The sequence below is a fragment of the Plecotus auritus genome (assembly GCF_963455305.1).
Source record: "Plecotus auritus genome assembly, chromosome: 12".
NCBI lineage: Eukaryota > Metazoa > Chordata > Mammalia > Chiroptera > Vespertilionidae > Plecotus > Plecotus auritus.
The window spans coordinates 43,108,630-43,127,871 of NC_137778.1; the positions used below are offsets into that span (position 1 = coordinate 43,108,630).

Genomic DNA, 19,242 nt, shown 5'->3' on the forward strand with positions numbered 1-19,242 from the left:
CACCAGGGCCATTGCTGGTCTCCATGGCATTAATATGCAAATGAGAGGGGCAGTTCCCCACTCCCACCCCTTTGGGTCAGTGCACAGCTCTGGGGTGGACAGCCCCCTCGTGCAGAGACAGAAGCGGCCGCAGGCCGTGGTGCACATGGGGGTGTGGCAGGGTCTCAGCAGCCCGCTCCCAGGTATCCTTGAGTATAGCGTACCCCACACACCTGGGCACACCCCACACACCTGGGCACACCCACACACCTGGGCACACCCACACACCTGGGCACACCCACACACCTGGACACACCCACACACCACACACCTGGGCACACCCCACACACCTGGGCACACCCACACACCCCACACCTGCACACACCCCACACACCACACACACCCTGCACACCTGGGCACACCCCACACACCCCACACCTGCACACACCCCACACACCTGGGCACACCCCACACACCCCACACACCACACACCTGGGCACACCCCGCACACCACACACCTGGGCACACCCCACACACCTGCGCACACCCCGCACACCCTCACACCTGCGCCCAGCTGCAGCACGGTGCGTGCTTTGGTTGGACTGGGTGGGAAGAGGCCTGCTGGGTCCTGGGGGAGGTCATGCGCTCCTTTGTGCGCTGCTTTGGCACGTGCTGCAATGAGGAGCCACCCGGAGTGGGCCTCCCGTGGGGGAGAGGCTCCCGTGTGGAACTTACGTCCCAGAGTGGCCCGGGGAGCGGCCACGCCCGCTTGTTCTGCAGCAAAACCCATCGCCGGATGCCGGAGAGTGGCCTGTTTGTGTAGGAGCAGTATCCGTTCCCTGGGAGAGCCAAACGGGGTGTGTGTGTGTGTGTGTGTGTGTGTGTGTGTGTGTGTGTGAGAGAGAGAGAGAGGGGGGGGGGGGCAGCGAGCCCACAGCACTGGTTTTGGAGTTAGAAATGGCCCACCTCAAAAATTGTTGTAGGTTTGACTTTTGACTTGGGTCGAGTTGCAGTGAAATACGTTGGTAAATTGGTTCTCATTCCCTTGACGTTCCCGGGGGCACACACTGGCTGTGTCTGCTCCTCGAGTAACTCAGTGGGACGCCCCAGGACAGCAGCCAGCCCTGCCTCCAACCGACCCGTTCATAGAGGAGCAAAGACACACACAGCATCCCGAGACCCAGGCCACTGGAGTCTCCAGTGACGTGTCTGCTCAGAGGCGGTGCTCGCTCCACCAGAAAGATGGGCTGAGCGGAATGGGCCACTCTGACCACGGGGTGTGGGCCCCATGAGTGCGGGCAGGTACCCCTAGGGGTTTGTCACCTCTGTGGGTGGCAGCCCGCCGCCCGCCGGCTTCCTGCTCGGGCCTGCCCCGTGGAGCCCAGGTTGCCGCCCGCTTGCCTCCGGGGACAGCCACGCAAGGAAATGCTGAGCCTCAGCGCGCTTTAGTCACCGCGGCCACGCCCACGGGAGATGGAAAGTCTGACTTCAAAATGGAGCTTTCTTTGGGTTATGATCTCATGTTCCGTCCAAAGAAAATAAAACAAAGACCCAAACCGTTCTCAGCCAGCATTGCACCCACTGGGTGAGCTTTTAGGCCCAGCACCCTCCGAGGGCCGGGCGGGGTGGGTCCCAGCCCCCTGGGGAAGGGCGGGCCTTCCACTGATTTGAAAAGGGACTTCCTCGCTGGACCCGCCCCCTGGGATGTTAACAAGACTGTGTCCTGGGCCACATGGCCAAGGCCGCAGTCTCCAGCCGGTGTGGTGCGTCCAAGAACACGAGGAGAGTCAGGAGTAGCGGCTGACAAGTTAGGATGCCAGTTTCAGTTCTGCGCATGCTGCCGGGGAAGGCACACATCGCTGGCTTGTCGGCCTCCCCGAGGCCAGGAGGGTGCCAGGCGGGCTGCTCGGGGCCACTTTCCTTCCTGACGCTACTTCCTGTTGAAAGCCGAGTGCCAGGAGGGCGCCTGGGACCACGCCCCTGAGAGGAAGGGAAGGACACGTTACCTTGAGGTGCTGGTGCTGCAGCTTCTGCTCCTCTATCTTCAGGCGCTTCTCGGAGATCTCCTCCTGTATTTTCCTTTTATCCTGAAATACAAAAGGCCCGGCGTCAGCCTTCCCCGTTTTTTTTTTAAAATATATTTTATTGATTTTTTACAGAGAGGAAGGGAGCGGGATAGAGTTAGAAACATCGATGAGAGAGAAACATCGATCAGCTGCCTCCTGCACACCTCCTACTGGGGACGTGCCCGCAACCAAGGTACTTGCCCTTGACCGGAATCGAACCTGGGACCCTTCAGTCCGCAGGCCGACGCTCTATCCACTGAGCCAAACCGGTTTCGGCCCTTCCCCGTTTTTAAATCAGTTTGCTTAACCGTGTCTCCTTGGGTTGGTGCCAGGGTGGAGAGGCTGGCCAGCGACGGGCGCTTGGCATGGGCATGGGGCTGCTTTGCAAACTCCTGCTTCGCAGCAAGGAGAGCAGAGTGGGCCGTTCAGGGCGTCTGTGGCTGGAGGGCGACACGGCGCTTTCTCAAAGGGAACCCAAGATGCTTCCCTGCCTTCCCCGTCCCTCTCCTCGCTGTGTCTTTCCCAGGAGCCCAGCGAGGTCGAGGTGGGGAGGACAGGTTGGTAGTTAGAGAACAGCCATATGGGGACCCGGGGTACAGCCTGGGGCGTCTGGCCCGTGGGATTGTGGTGACCATGAGTGGGGCCAGGCACGTGCCTGAGGTCCTGGGGGACCACTCTGTGACATGTAGGATTGTCTGGCCACCGGGCTGTGTGCCTGAAAACGAATGCAGAATGGCACTGGGTGTGAACTGCAATGGACACATTTTACAAAAATAGATGCTCACCAAAGACAGCGGAAGACTGAGCCACCGAGAGGCGCGATGGCGAAGCGAGTGGCAGGAGGGCACTCTGAAGGAGGCCCGGGAAACCCTGTGGGGAGAGGGATAGTCCCGGCACGAGGGGGAGGAAAAGGGCTGTGTGTGTGGGAAAGAGGCCAGCCTCGGAAGCTACACGGGGCACCGTTTCCTCCTTGTATAACTTGCTTGGGAAGATGGAGAGAAAAGGGGTGAGGTACTCCTTGTCAACGCTGAGGTTAAAAAAAAAAATTCATGGAGCGAGACAGTATCTCTCACCAACTTTAAACTGCAGCACCTCACAGAACCCAGGGCGCGTGGCTGGCGATGCACGTGGCCTGCGCCGTTTAGAAAACGATAGCATAAGTGCTACATTGCCTGAGCTCCATTTCCTTCCAGCTCCGCCATTTACCAGCTCTGTGTCCTTGGACAAAGTGCTTAACTTCTCGGTGCCTCGATCGCCTCATCTATACAATATGGATAATAAAACTACCTGCCTCATAAGGCATTAGCATTAAACTAGAGGCCTGTTGCACAATATTCGTGCCAGAATAGGCCTTCCTTCCCCTGGCTTCGCTCCCGGCCGCCCAGGAGCCTGCAAGTCCCTGCTCCCGGCCGGAGCACCGCTCCTGTAGCTCTCTCCGCACCCCCCCCTACCCCTCAATAGCAGGCATCCCGCCCCGCCCAGCCGCTCCACACCTGCGTATGCAAATTAACCCGCCATCTTTGTTGGGTTAATTTGCATACTCACTCCTGATTGGCTGTGGGCGTAGCGGAGGTATGGTCAATTTACATGTTTGTTTATTATTAGGTAAGATGAGCGGATATGTGCAAACGTTCCTAGAACAGTGCTTGGCACAGGGTCTCCTGTGAGTCTCTGCTGAATAAACTTTGCTGAATAAACACATAACCTGTTAACCACCCAGAACGCCACGCACTCATTCTGATCCCGCGTCCAGCGGTCGGAGGTATTTGAGAGAGTCCCTCTCGGAACTGTTTGTTTCCTTCTGGTCACCATTGTCATCTTCTACCGGAGGTGACGATATCGTCCATCTTACTTATAAGAGCTGGTTTTAAATCTGCTTCCAAAAAAAATGGTGGCCTCCCGCAAAACAGAAGTGCGTTGCCCATGGAGACTCGGGAGCCACCTGAAGCTGGCTCTGCGGGCGATTTAGGAGGAAGCGTTCCAAACACACTTGGCAGTGTGACCGCAGCGAGGCCCTCCTCCCCAGGCTGCGCTTTGAAGATAAGAACTCTCTTTGATGTGGACGCTCAGGTACATTTGTTGAAGAGAAACAACGCCCTGCCCGCCTGCTCTCCTGCCCCATGTCATTGTTCGTCCCTGCTCCTAAGGAGACGATGACCTCATCAGGCATCTTCCAGAAGCAGCTCTTTTGGAAAAACAATCGCCAGGCAACCAGCCGGGCCACTTCTTTCCCGTGGATAAGATCTGGCCGTTGGGAAGAAAAACTCCGAAAACGCGTGAGTCAGGCCGCCACCCTCTGTGGAGGCTGGTATTGAGCAAATGCCAGTGATATTTTAACTTCCTGTGCCAGGCATTGTGCTGTGCTGTTATGGGCACTGTTTCCCTCGGTGGCTATGCTAACACGATGTGTTGTGATAGTTGCTTTAACAGTCATGGTTCAGGGAGGCATCGCAGGAGGAGAAGCAAGTGTGGGGAGTCCCTGACCAACCCACGCTCTCTCAGCCAACACGTGGCAGAGCCGGGATGTTTTTTTTTTTTCCTAAATAGAAGTTTTATTCTAAGTGAGGAGTTTGGGCTTGGCGTTTGTTTCTCCTTCAGAAATGAAGTCTATGTGGTGGTGACTATACCAACGCACAAGATCCCATTTAATAAATTAAACTATAATGACTGTTTTTACCGGTTTACACTGGATTTTTATTGGTTAAATTTCTCCCACAAGAACAAAAGCCCCCCAATTCTTTAATTCTTTTTTTTTTAAATATTCTTATTAATTTCAGAGAGGAAGGGAGAGGGAGAGAGAGAGAGAAACATCAACGATGAGAAAGAACCATTGATCGGCTGCCTCCTGCACGCCCCCCCACTGGGGATCGAGCCCACAATCTGGGCCTGTGCCCTTGACTGGAATCGAATCCGGGACCCTTCAGTCCACAGGCTGACACTCTATCCACGGAGCCAAACTGGCTAGGGCTTTAATTCTTATTTTTTGAAGGCAAGGTAACAATGAACAAACCAAAAACCCACCCCAAATTGGGACCCTTCCCGCAAAGTAAACAATAGGCCAATATCTTTCAAGAATATTTAGGAAAAAGAAAGCTAAATAAAATAGTAAAAACGGAATCCAGAGCACATCAGAAGAACTATGTCCTCTGTCCACGTGTAGGATTTTTTCAGTATCGCAAGGAGGTTCAGTATTAGGAACGACACACTACGATTAATACGCTTCATCCCTTCAGCACATCCAAGTGGGAAACTCCTATTCCCACGTCCACAGATTCTTAAAAGACATTTGACAAAATTCGCCATTTAAAAAAATTTTGATAAGACAGAAATGCAGGAGAATTCCCTAACTTGATAAATTAGGTTAATCTCAGCTCAAAAGTAAACAGCATGCCCAGTGTGGAAAGGGATCAGCATTTTAAATATTAAATTGAATAAAGTTCCAGCAGTAGCCAGCAAAGTTAGACGGAAAAAGTGAAAGGAAATTAGAGAAACAGTGGGGTCCCATGTTAATGAATAGAAGTCAATTCCTCTGATGTATACAAGTCACAGTTAGAGGATACGAGGGAAGAAAGAGCTCTACTTATTCTGGAAACTAAAAAAACTGAAACACCTTGGGGTGAAAACATAAAACGTCAACCAGAAAACTGGAAAACATTCCTCAGGGACACCATAAACGTGAATTAATAAAATGTGTGCCACCTTACGATTAGGAAGACATCATAGAGACATCGTGAATGCCAATTCCCCGTAAGTTGTTATTCTCCACAAATTGCTTGTTCTCCCACAATTTTACGTGGTCCCCATCGGTGGACCGAAGGCTGTGTCGTGGGAGGCCGTCCTGTGGTAGGATGTGGAGCGGCGTCTCTGACCTCTGCCCACTGGATGCCAGTCTTGCTCCCAAGAATTGACAACCAAAATCATCTCCAGTCATTCTTCAACGTCCGTTGCAAGCTCACCGCTGGCTGAGCACCGCGGACGGACGCTCATCTCCAGCATCCACCAGCTAGTGAAAGCCACCGCGTGGTGGAGCATGAGAAGAGACGGACGTCTCCAACGGCCACGAAAACGGGTTTGACCTGGTCAACGTGTTGATCTACCGGTGAAAGCACGCGGGTGACTGACTCCCTTACGCCTCTGGCTCCCGGCAGGAGGCTGGTTTGTCAGAGGGCATTAGCCTCACGCCAGAACGACACCCACTGGGTAATGCTGCAGAGAGGACGCGGGGAATTCTGTCGACATCGGGGGGGGGGGGGGGGGAAATGCGGAATAAGGACTCCATCCCCAATGGCGCTAGACCAGGGGTGGGCAAACTTTTTGACTCGAGGGCCACCATGGGTTCTTAAACTGGACCGGAGGGCCGGAACAAAAGCATGGATGGAGTGTTTGTGTGAACTAATATAAATTCAAAGTAAAGGAGCGGAGGGGAGAGCAAGAGAACCGGATAGAACAGCCGGATCCGGCCCGCGGGCCGTAGTTTGCCCACGGCTGCGCTAGACCATGTAGTCTGATGCCATCACCACCTTAAGCGATACGGAGCTATCTTGTTAGGGAGCTATGGAGAGTCGTTCTATCAGGAAAAATGTCTTCAAGAAAAAAAATGATACCACAGGATACCTGGGGGTCATCCCTTAATTAAGGAATTGGCCCCCCCAAAAAACCCAATCATGCGTGAGTGGAGACTGTTAGGGATCCCATTCCCGAGTACCACCAGCTGGCCACAGCCGGCCTCCCAAGACCACGGCCTCTCTCTGACCTCAGGACCTTCTGGGCCCCCCATGAAGTTTCTTCAGCGTCCCCTCCATCCAGCTGTCCGCCTCGCAGGTCAGGGGGTATCTGTTGCCCGCCCTTGGGTGCGATTGATTCGGGGCTTTTCCTTCCTGTCCATCTTCCCTCCCGGCATTGGGGCCGGCCCAACAGTTCGTTGCCTTCTGAGGGGACTTTTTCTTTCTTTTTTTTTTTTTAATATATTTTATTGATTTTTTACAGAGAGGAAGGGAGAGGGATAGAGAGTTAGAAACATCGATGAGAGAGAAACATCGATCAGCTGCCTCCTGCACACCTCCCACTGGGGATGTGCCCGCAACCAAGGTACATGCCCTTGACCGGAATCGAACCTGGGACCCTTCAGTCCGCAGGCCGACGCTCCATCCACTGAGCCAAACCGGTTAGGGCCTGAGCAGACTTCTTCAAGAAGAGATGGATTCCCACCGCCTCCACCCGCCTCCACGCCTGAGCACTGTCATCAGCCCCCCGGAGCCTTGAACTTGGAAGTTTCCTACGATGGTGGTAGACGAGCCTCACTCTCCCCCACCCGCCCCGGGAGAAAGGAGTGGAGAGACGCGGCCTTGGTGAGAACGATGGCCCTCGGAGAGAACGAACGTACCGGGAATGGAGGGAGACGGGGAATTATGGGCGCGCCCCCGTTAAATCCACTTTTGGGGTGCTAACACGTGAAATCCCCAGTGGCTTTCCCCGCTTCCTCAATGAAGCGCAGAAATGCAACGAGTGACATTGGCAACCGTTGCAGGGGAAAGACACACGCACCCCTTTTACTGCTACAAGGAACCCCTTTTTTCCCTTAAAGGAGCTCCCAAGTGTGTGTGTGCCGCTTCACCCTGTGAAAGAATGTGCCCTTCGGCCCATTTGCTACACTTTTCAGAACCTGGTGGAAATGAGGCCATTTCCTCCCATTGAATGTCCAGTGCAGCCCCGAAGGCCTCCCAGGCCCCGTGCCCAGAGCCCAGCGCCAGGGCCAGCAGCGGGGAGCTGGGGTTCCCCGCCTCAGAGCGCAGGGGCAGGGCTGCGCGTTCCCCGTGTGCGCAGGTCACAGGTCCGGCACGTGCAGGCCCGCGCGCACTGAGCCCCCCTCCCCCCCCCCACGCCAGCGCTCCACGCGCTGCCCCTGCGCCCCGCGATGCCAACGGTCAGCCCAGCCCCACCCGTCTGGAATCCGCAAACAGCGGGACCGACCGTCTGAGCCGGATCGCCCCTGCGCCGCCCGCCCCCGCCGCCCGCGAACATGGGCAGCTACCTGAGCAGGTACCTCCGCACGGCCCACGCCACGCTGCGGCCCTCCGCCTGGGCGCGCCCGCTCGCACCGCCCAGACCCGCCCTGCGCCAGCGGAGCCGGGAGCAGGGCCGCGTCCCCTGTGCGCACCCCAAGCGCTGCGCCCCCACCCAACCCCTGCCCCCCACACCGCCCTGCTGGCACCGGGGCAGGGCCTGCAGGGGACAGATGCCCGAAGCCAGGAGGCGCCTCCCCGGCCCGCCACCCGGGGGCCCGGCCCCCCGGGGGCGGGAGGTTCCCGCGGCTCCGAAGGGCATGATGACGCTGCGGATTCGCGGTGCCCGCCACCCACGCCGCCTGCAGAGCCCGGTGACCATCCAGATCGCCCCCCCTGAGCGCAGAGGGAGCCTCTACACGTGCCCCCCCGGCCGAGAGCGCCCCGACCCCTGCGCCCGGGAGACGGTGCTGCGGGCGCTCAGCCAGTGCAGCAAAGGCCGGGCCAAGTTCGACGGCCCCCTCTGGTTTGAGACCCCGGACGCCAAGAGGAGGAGGCGCAGCCCGCTGCGCGGCCGGTCGGCCTTCGCGCCCGTCGGGAGACGCGGAGCGGCCCTTCCCCTCGTGCCCAGGCCTGGGCCTCTGCTCCCCGTGCAGCCATGCGGACCGGAGGCCCCCGCCGCCCACCCTGAGCCACCCCGGTGCGCCCTCCACCCCGATGCCAGGGCACCGCCAGCCCCGGCCACACGGTCCCAGCCTCCGCCCCCCGAGAACCTGAAGCCTGAGTTCGCCACCGAGTCCGGTTAGTCAAGGCCCGGCCGCCACCACCTCCTGGGACTCACACACGGTGAGCCCAGCGCTGCCCCGCACGCGTCAGGGGCACCCCCGGTCCCCGCCCAGCGCCCGGCTGGCAGGGCTGCCAAGCCCAGACCCTCTCTCCTCAGCGGGCAGCACCCTCCGCAGAATCACCGCTCTGATCACAGCTGTGCCTCCCTCCCACCCGCTCCTGCCTCTCCCGGGGCACACCCGAAGGTGCCTCTCTCCCCTTTGCCCAGTTGGTAGAATTAAAGTTTGTACTTGTTTTAAATGAGCATTATAAGCGTCTTTCTTTCAGATCCCTGTGTTAGACCCCCGCCGTGGCTCCACCTTGGCACCCTTAACGTTTGGGGCCGGATGATTCTTCTTTTATTTTTTAATCCTGCCCCGAGGATATTTTCCCCACTGATTTTTAGAGAGAGTGGGACGGGGAGAGAGAAATATCCATGTGAGAGACACATCCATTGGTTTGCCTCCTGCACGCGCCCCTGACCAGGGCCCAGGCCAGGGAGGAGGAGCCTGCAACCTCGGTACATGCCCTTGACCGGAATCGAACCGCCGACCCTTCCGTCTGCAGGCTGATGCTCTACCCAGCGAGCCCAGCGGGCCAAGGCGGGGCCGGGGAATCCTTTGTGGTCTGTTGGGTGCTGGCCTCTGCATTGCAGGGTGTTGGCAGAATCTCTAACCTCTGGGTGCCAAAGTAGTCCAGCTCCCACAGATGCCCTCGCTGTCCTGTCCGTCTCTCTGGACCTGCCCCAGCACAGCAGCGCGGGGGGATGGGGGGGGGACTCCTCGGAAGGGAGCAGGTGGTTAGCTCGCTGCCCCACCCCTGTCCCCAGCCGAGTGGGCTGGCTTCATCTCGGGGTGTGTAAGAAGGTAATGAAGGCTGTGGCCGGAGGCGGAGGCGGGGCGTCCCGTGTTTTGGCAACACCAGGCTTGCAGAGGGTTGCTAAGGACTGGGCTGTCACGCGGCGGCGGTGATGTGATGTCCTGTCACCCAGGTCGTTAGGAAGGTAATTTTATAATGTGGTAGGTGTGATTCTACTTCCAGCAAGGAGCGCCCTTTCCTCATGAGATAGCCCTCCACAGCGAGTGATGATCCTGCAGCCGGATTTCACGGGAATAGGAGCATTATTGAAAGAGGACGTGGCGAAAGAAACCATCCGTCCGTCTAAGCTGTGTGTCTAGCTCTACTGCTGGTGAGGCCAAACGTGACCCTCGCCAGCCAATTCCTTCCCAAATCGTCATGAAGCAAACAGCTGCGAAGGGCCAGCTGCTTCCCCGAATTCCCGCACCAGCCTGCACGTCTTCACAGACACCTGCTGGCACCCGACGTGCATCAGTGTCAACCATCACGGACAACGTATATTTCCGTTTCCGCCTGAAGTCAAGTAACAAAGGGGCTTTTTGTTCAAAGGACAATTGTCTAGATTTTTAGTTGTTTGACTTAGACTGTTTTAGCAGGTGACACCCTCAAATTCCAGTTCTGTAAATGGCCACCTCTTAGTTATAATGGAAATTTATGGACCTAGTACAGCTATAAGGCCATTGTGACCATCAGTGATTCAGTGACACGGGCTCAGTCCCACACTTGATCAAAGTAAGCACAGTACTTAGAGATGAGGGTCTTAGAGAGGTTGTTGATACTGATGTAGCTAATATGATAAAAGTGCCCGCGTCTGTGAGGAAGGCAGCAGTGATCCCGGGTTATGTAATTACTAGTTTATCCAACATGTAGGCACTTCTGTACACATGCTATGGTCAAGGCGACGCCAGGAGCTGTGCAACGTTTAAAAATTATTTAGAAGATGTTTCCGCCGAGGAGCTTACATTCGCATGAAGAAAGGAAATCATGTGTATGAGTGACTCTAGCCTCAGACACGAACGGATCCATGTCGTTACTGAGGCCCAAGCGGGGTGCGTGTGAGCTGAGGGGGTGCGTGTGAGCCTTGGGGGTGCGTGTGAACTGAGAGGGTGTGTGTGAGCTGAGAGGGGGAGCGTGTGTGAGCTGAGGGGGTGCGTGTGAGCCTTGGGGGTGCGTGTGAACTGAGAGGGTGTGTGTGAGCTGAGAGGGGGAGCGTGTGTGAGCTGAGGGGGTGCGTGTGAGCCTTGGGGGTGCGTGTGAACTGAGAGGGTGTGTGTGAGCTGAGAGGGGGAGCGTGTGTGAGCTGAGGGGGTGCGTGTGAGCCTTGGGGGTGCGTGTGAACTGAGAGGGTGTGTGTGAGCTGAGAGGGGGAGCGTGTGTGAGCTGAGGGGGTGCGTGTGAGCCTTGGGGGTGCGTGTGAACTGAGAGGGTGCGTGTGAGCTGAGAGAAGGGGTGCGTGTGAGCTGAGGGGGTGCGTGTGAGCTGAGGGGGTGCGTGTGAACTGAGAGGGTGCGTGTGAGCTGAGAGGGTGCGTGTGAGCTGAGGGGGGAGTGTGTGTGAGCTGAGGGGGTGCGTGTGAGCTGAGGGGGTGCGTGTGAGCTGAGGGGGGAGTGTGTGTGAGCTGAGGGGGTGCGTGTGAGCTGAGGGGGTGCGTGTGAACTGAGGGGTGCCTCGGCTGCCGTGGGTGGGAGAGGCTTTGGAGTACCCTCTGAGGGCAGTACGGTACATCTTCCCCCAGTGACCCCACAGCCACTTACAGAAGTGAAAATAGTCTTATTTTATTCTTGTTAAAATTGAAGGGTTTTCATTTAATTAAAATAGTCTCAGAATGAAAATATTCTTTTTTAAAAAAATATGTTTTTATTGATCTTTTTTAGAGAGGAAGGGAGAGGGAGAGAGAGAGATGGAAACATCAACGATGAGAAAGAATCATGGATCGGCTGCCTCCTGCACCCCCCCTCCCCCCGCACTGGGGATGGAGCCCACAACCCGGGCCTGTACCCTGACCGGGAATGGAACCAATGGCCGCTTGTCCCTTCAGTGGACATTCAACCCCTCAGCCACACCAGTTGGGCAAAAAGACTCCTCCTTGATTCTAGGAGGAGCTCTGTCCTCGAGGCTCGGGGTCGGGAGTGTTCGCACGGGACGGGGCTTCCCCGCGGACGCTGGTCTCTCGGGTACCAAGCCAGGGCCTCCCAGCAGCTCCCACAGCCGCGGCCCGTCCCTGGGACTGAGCCACGGTGCTCCCGCGCTCAGGGCATCCTTGCCGGCCGGGGCTGGCGAAGCGGGCCGCTCATCCCGCAGCCCACGGCGGGGGGGCTGGCCTGGTATCAGAAACCCGTTCCTTAGCGAGCGCCCACCAGCGCGACGCCTCCCCACGAGGTCTCCCTCGGGGTGGGCTGCTGTGCTGGGCACAGAGGCGCAGGGCACGTGAGTGAGGACGCGTCTCCTTCGCTGGGAGAAACGACTCATCCCGGGACAGCGCCTTGGGACGTTGTGCCAGGCCTTACGGTTTGCACATCGTGGCACAGGCGTGCTCCAGGCCGGCGTTCCTACAGCTCCTGGTGCCATCCCTGTGCGCACGTCCTTAGATGCTCGCGACAAGTCAGTTCTTCCTGTGACAATGTCTCACCCCGAGTACAGGTGCGGGATGCCCTCTTTGAGCCGTGATTGCTTTAAGAAGTCCTGCCCGGCCGGCGTGGCTCAGCGGTTGAGCGTCGACCTATGAGCCAGGAGGTCAGGGTTCGATTCCTGGTCAGGGCACAGGCCCGGGTTGCGGGCTCGGTCCCCAGTGGGGGGCGTGCAGGAGGCGGCCGATCCATGATTCTCTCTCCTCATGGATGCTTCTCTCTCTCTCCCTCTCCCTTCCTCTCTGAAGTCAATAAAAATACATTAAAAAAGAATTCCTGAAAACGCTAAACAGCACAATGGTCCAAACTCACGTCGTGTCTCCCTATAGCAGCCGTGGGCAAACTACGGTCCGCGGGCTGGATCCGGCTGTTCTATCCGGTTCTCTTGCACTCCCCTCCGCTCCTTTACTTTGAATTTATATTAGTTCACACAAACACTCCATCCATGCTTTTGTTCCGGCCCTCCGGTCCAGTTTAAGAACCCATGGTGGCCCTCGAGTCAAAAAGTTTGCCCACCCCTGGCCTATAGTCAGAGCCAGCCGGGCCACCCTTGTTTCCCTCCCTACTGTGCAGGGGCAGAAGGAGGAGCGGAAAGGTCCGCGCCGCCTGGGGGTGGGGGTGGGGGTGGGGGCAGGGCCACTTCCTGGGCGTGTGGCTGTGACGTCCTGCAAGGCTCCAGGCCCAGAAGGGCCCAGCATTTCATCGAATGCTCCGCTGCTGCCACCTTGAAATTTGGGGATTTGGGGCACCTGTTGAACAGGGCTCCCCACACTGCCCTCGTGCCTGGCCCCACGGATTAGGTTGTGGGTAGGTTGTGGGTCCTGCTCAGAGGTCACGACGGCCTCCTTAACAACGAGAAGACCCTGGACATTGACAGAAAGGCGGTGAGCGCGCGGGAGGGCCCGTGGGGGCAGCGGGTGTGGAGAAGCGGGGCCGGCTGTGCTGGGCTGTGATTTCAGCCTGCTCTGTGTCGGCAGATTCCTGCCCCGTGGGAAAGCTTCCTGCCTCGGAGGGTCCACATTCTCTGGCCGTGGGAAGAGGAGGGGAGGGGATCCGGGAAGGTGAGCCCTTATGAGCGCGGGTCCCGCGTGGCGCTGGCTGCCCATCTGGCTCCGTGGTCAGATCCCAGGGTCCGAACGCCCCGTGGCTCCTCTCCAGCGGAGTCGGTCCCCGGCAGGTGCTTGCCCTGTGGTTCTGATGTCTAAGCGTTGACAGCGCTCTCCGCCTTCACACCCATTTCTCCGGGGCCCCTCCCGGCCACTCAGCTGCCGATACCCCCCCCCCCCCCCCCCCGGCTCACCATTCCCGTGTTCCACTTCTTCTCACCGACATGCACGGGGCTGGGGCGGAGCAGGTGCTCAGCAGCCGTGAGCCGCATAAGGGATGCGAGGATGCTGACCGCTCCCTCTTGCCCGCTCCTCCCCGCTGGTCTGTTCTCTCTAAACGGATCCCAGGGCTCAGCCTTCGGAGCCGCCGCCTCCGGCTCACCAGTGTGTGAGGCAGCCAGCTCCGGACCCAGGGGCTTTCCTGTTCGCGTCCCCATGTGATTCGGGGACCGTGCTTTCCAGCCCACGGTCAGAATGGCGACAAGAGCAGGAGGATGTGTCCCTCCGTCAGTGGAGCGGACGGGACGTGGCTGATCTTACGGGAGCTTTTCCTTCTCAGGAGACTCCTGGGGCCTCTCCCCTGTTTTTATTTATTTTATTTTTTTTCTTCACCCGAAGATATGGTTGGATATTGATTAGAGAGAGAGAGAGACATTGATGTGAGAGCGATACATTTTTAAAAAATATATTTTATTGATATTTTACAGAGAGGAAAGGAGAGGGATAGAGAGTTAGAAACATCGATGAGAGAGAAACATCGATCAGCTGCCTCCTGCACACCCCCCACTGGGGATGTGCCCGCAACCAAGGTACATGCCCTTGACCGGAATCGAACCTGGGACCTTTCAGTCCGCAGGCCGATGCTCTATCCACTGAGCCAAACCGGTTAGGGCCTAGAACAGCCTTGGGCAAACTACGGCCCACGGGCCGGATCCGGCTGTTCTATCCGGTTCTCTTGCTCTCCCCTCCGCTCCTTTACTTTGAATTTATATTAGTTCACACAAACACTCCATCCATGCTTTTGTTCCGGCCCTCCGGTCCAGTTTAAGAACCCATGGTGGCCCTCGAGTCAAAAAGTTTGCCCACCCCTGGCCTAGAGAGAGAGAGCGATACATTGATCAGCTGCCTCTCGTACACACCCCGACCAGGGATGGAACCCACAACCTCGGCTTGTGCCCAGACTGGGAGTCGAACCTGCGACCTTTGGGCGCACAGGACGACGCTCCAACCCATGGAGTCGCTGGCCAGGGCTCCCTGTCCCGCAGTGGGGCCGTGTGCGCGTGCAGAGAGGAGCTCGGGGGTAACGCTGTGGGTCCTTCCTCTCGCTCCTCCTGAGAACGCTCGGGACCTGGGTGTCCCAGCCCCAGGACGGTTGATCGCAAGCCAGTCTCAGTTTACAGCCCCTGCCCCGCTCTGCTTGCGTGTGAAAGCCGGCTACGTGCGTCGGTGCGCACTGACCGAAATGAGCCCCGAGAGACTTAGTCATCAAAGCGCTTACTATGTCATCGGCTGAGGCCGAGCTCCTGGGCTGAGCGGTCCCGGGGCCGTGATGCGGGAAGAGGCGAGTTGCCGGCGGACGAAGCAGCCGAGGAGGAAGGTGGGAGCCGTGTGCGCACCAGGGCCCGCATCCGCCCGTGCCAGCGGGAGCGCGTGGGCCGCCTCGGCTTCACTCTCCCTGGAAGACTGACTATTCTGACGCTCCTTCGCCGACGCGCGCCACGGAGGCACCGGCACGGCGACTGGCTTTTCGGTGGGAGGCCCCGGTGCCACGTTTCACTGCTGACTGTGGGCAACCCTTTTATTTTATTTTTTTTTCCTTAAAGAGGAACGGGAAGGCTGCTCCGTGGTCTGTGAAGTTACGGGCACACGCATTTGTTTTTCCAGCTCCTCGCAGTGGAAATAGTGACGGTTCGGATACTCAAAACCAGGTGGAAGGAATTCGGCCTGGGGATTAGTGCGTTTGACAGCCAGGGACGGGAGGCACACGTCCACTATGAAAATCGCACCGATTTCAGAGCCTGAGAACATTCTTTCCCCTTTCTGACAAAGGGGCGCCTGGGAGATGGTGTGTTTGGAAACCCTGAGCGATTGCCTTGTGGTTTGTTCCGGAAGCACGTACACAAGATGGCTTTGGTGTGGAGGGAAACACTTCAGTGAGAAGATTGTCCCTTGGGCTGGAGATTTTGAGGACTTTAAGTGCTTCCAAAAGTGGAACAGTCCTTGCAAAGTCTCTGGATACTGTGTGTGCCTGTGCATGTGTGTGTGTGTGAGTATACACGCATGTGCGCGCGTGTGTGTGTACGTGTGTGTATGTGTATGTGTGCCTGTGTGCGCGTGTGTGCGTGGTCCCGGGGCAGGGGCACAGCTGAGGTGGCATCCTGGGTGAGGCGGGTGCAGGAAACTGGCATTTGCAGGGTGTCTGGGAGGGCCTGCGTGGTTTCCATGGATACAGCACTGCCCCAGCCTTCCGCTGGGCAGTGACCCACGGGCCTGCGCTGGGCCTGGAAGTGGACTCAGCTGGAGGAAACCTGTTCGCGTAGACTTCCCCCAATTCTCTCCCCACGGCCTTAGGCAAACATGTTACTTCCAACACAGCATGCTTCAGCTCTTACTTGGGAGATCTGCTGAATCCTGTCGAATGGGGCACGTGGAGGCTAATGGGATGGTCCGAACACTCATACCGTTTTTAATTGTCCCCCAAAGCACATGTCGTTATGTTCCGGGACCTCCCCACTCGCCTGTCTGTGTGTGAGACACCGGAGCCCTGCTGGTCTCCACCTGTGTTTGACGCCTCAGTGGAAAGTCCCCGTCTTCCCGAATACCTGTCACATCCCACCTCTATTATTTTTGAAAATACACACCGAGTGGCCAGATGAAGATGATCTCTGAACGCATAATCATCTGGCCACTCAGTGTATATCCTATATAATAAAAGGCTAATATGCAAATTGTCCCCTCAACCAGGAGTTTGACCAGCAGGAAGGCCAGCCAACCGCCCATGTCCCATGTCCCCTCCCCCTGGCCAGGCTGGCCGGACTCCACCCATGCACGAATTCATGCACTGGGCCTCTAAAATATATATATACTGAGTGGCCAGATTATTATGCGTTCAGAGATCATAATAATCTGTCCACTCAGGGTATATTTTTATTGATTTCAGAGAGGAAGGGAGAGGGAGAGACATAGAAACATCCATGATGAGAGAGAATCACGGGTCAGCCGCCTCCTGTATGCCCCACACTGGGGATCGAGCCCGCCACCCAGGCATGTGCCCCGAACGGGAATGGAACTGTGACCCCCTGGTTCCTAGGGTGACGCTCAGCCCCTGAGCCACGCCGGCCGGGCACGGTCCTGCCTCTGGCGCGCAGGGTCACCATCGGTAAGAGCCACAGGTGCGCTGGCGGGCCCCGGGGCCGCGGGCCGGGCCACGCCTTTCAAAAGAGAACGAGGTGGAACCGGGGGCTCCCTGTGCGTTTCGCGGGGTCATCGTTCCCTTAGCTCATCAGGGGACAGACGCTCGGAGCTCGCAGAGCCGTGCCCACACCGCTCACGCAGCCACAGGAGGTAACCTTTACCCCACAGCTGTCGGGCCAGAGGCCCAGCCAAAGCCAACAGAGCAGGGCCAGGTCCCGGCCCCCGAGCGGGACAGCCGGCCGGGCTTCACCGCAGAAAGCAACGCCCCGAAACAAGCCGCGGCCCAAACCCGACTTCTCCCGAGAAAGGAGAGTGGACGCGAGACGTCGGACATTTCACGAGCGCTGTCTCAGGGACCCCCGGGGGGCACCTCCCCACCCGCCGGGAGAATGTTTCCGCTCACTGCACCCCTCTGGGGGGACCGGAGACCCTGCGTCCACTTAGTAAGAATCCAGAGCTGGGCTTTGCGGTTCGTATGCCTGGAGAACCGGAGAGCCAAGGAGACTATCCCCCCCCCCCGCCCCCCGCGCCCCGCTTCGGCATCGGGTTTCTCCAAAGCACCCGCGCCCTCCTGGCAGCGGACTTCCGCGGCAGAAAATGCTGAGACGCTGGGGTGCCGCTTCCCCAAGTTTCTTCTCTGACAAACAAGCATCGGAAGCTAACGACAAGTGATCACGGCACCGCGCTCCCCGCCCCGGCCAGGCCGAGGATTTAAGAACAAGAAGATCTAAAAAGCTGGGTCACCTCCGGAAAGCAATTCATTTCTTGCTTTGACTCGTTTCCAGAACACACACACATAAAAAAAATGCGTTCTTTTCCTTCCCGGTATTAACGAAATATTTTCCAGCTCCACCGCCCCGCCCGCCCCGCATTCCTCCGCCAGGTTCCAGCTCCCGCTGTGACCCAGAGCTGGGACTTCCCGGGACCCCGCTTCTCCCCGGCCGCCCGGGACAGCAGTCATCCCCCTCCTGCCCCGCTTCCTGGGACACACTCCCCGCGGCATGCACCAAGTTTCCACTTGTTTGTATCTGTCTCCTTCTCGCCCCGCTTTTAGAAAAGGCTTTAACTTTTGGGGGGATTGTTCTAAACAGTGTCTGAGGTGGGGACCTGTCCTTTGATGGCACGTCTGGCAAACTAGGAGTTTCGGGAAAAGCTGCGTCTCCGAGGCGCCGGGAGCCAGCCGGGCTGTGTCAGCGCTCCCGGAGGCCGTCTGAAACGCAGGCACCGTGTTTGCAGAAATCAAGAGCGTGGACTCGGCACTGGGGTTCGGAAGCCCGGGGGTTAGGGAGGGTCGGGGGGTGGGGGGAGGTAAGGGAGCAGCAGAGAGCGTCTGAGGACGATGACAGCTCTGTTTTCCACTCGCGGGGTCTCCGCGGCCCCCCAGGAGGCAGCCCCGGGGCTGGGAGCGTGACTTACCGTGATGGCTTGCAGCCGCTCCCGCAGCAGCTCAGCCTCGTCCATCCTAGGAGTCCCAGCCCGGCCGGCGCAGCAGGAAGTCCCCGGCGACCATAGGTCAGGAGCCTCCCAGGGAGAGGGGCAGGGGTGACGGGGAGCCGGACAAATGTGCCCTCAGCCCCGGAGGGAGCGGCGTCTGGGAGCAGATGGACACACCGGTCAGCCAGACAGACACATGTGAGGAGGGTGCGCCGGGCGGGCGGGCGGCGCCGGCTGCTGCTCCGCTGACTGACAAGTCTGAGCGCGGCTCCCAGCCCTTTCCTCCAGGAGCTGCCAGCCCTTTGTTGTAACGCGAACAGCGAGCGGCTGCTCATTAACTGTTCCTTCCCCACGCCCGTCCTGCCCGGGCTGGCACAGGGAGCCTCGCCCATCCTCCCCAGGCTGACAGGGGGAGCCCTCTCCCGTCCTCCCCAGGCTGGCACAGGAGCCCTCGCCCGTCCTCCCCAGGCTGACAGGGGGAGCCCTCGCCCGTCCTCCCCAGGCTGGCACAGGAGCCCTCGCCCGTCCTCCCCAGGCTGGCACAGGGAGCCTCGCCCGTCCTCCCCAGGCTGGCACAGGAGCCCTCGCCCATCCTCCCCAGGTTGGCACAGGAGCCCTCGCCTGTCCTCCCCAGGTTGGCACAGGAGCCCTCTCCCGTCCTCCTCAGGCTGGCACAGGAGCCCTCGCCCGTCCTCCCCGGGCTGGCACAGGAGCCCTCTCCCGTCCTCCCCAGGCTGGCACAGGAGCCCTCGCCCGTCCTCCCCGGGCTGGCACAGGAGCCCAGGCTGGTCCTCCCCAGGCTGGCACAGGAGCCTCTCCCGTCCTCCCCAGGCTGGCACAGGAGCCCTCGCCCGTCCTCCCCAGGCTGGCACAGGAGCCCTCGCCCGTCCTCCCCAGGCTGGCACAGGAGCCCTCTCCCGTCCTCCCCGGG

General features: G+C 58.6%; 1 protein-coding gene across 1 annotated transcript in view; it reads right to left on the reverse strand.

The window, feature by feature from the left end:
- The window catches only part of PALMD (palmdelphin), a 41,312-nt gene extending 22,286 nt beyond the window's left edge, over positions 1 to 19,026 (reverse strand). Inside the window, exons 1-2 of the mRNA XM_080648027.1 lie at positions 18,294 to 19,026; positions 1,986 to 2,066 (exon numbers count right to left, since the gene is read on the reverse strand). Of these exons, the coding sequence (XP_080504153.1) occupies positions 1,986 to 2,066; positions 18,294 to 18,338 (126 nt within the window). The 5' untranslated portion in view covers positions 18,339 to 19,026. The remainder of the gene's footprint in view (positions 1 to 1,985; positions 2,067 to 18,293) is intronic.
- Positions 19,027 to 19,242: the final 216 nt, after the last annotated feature.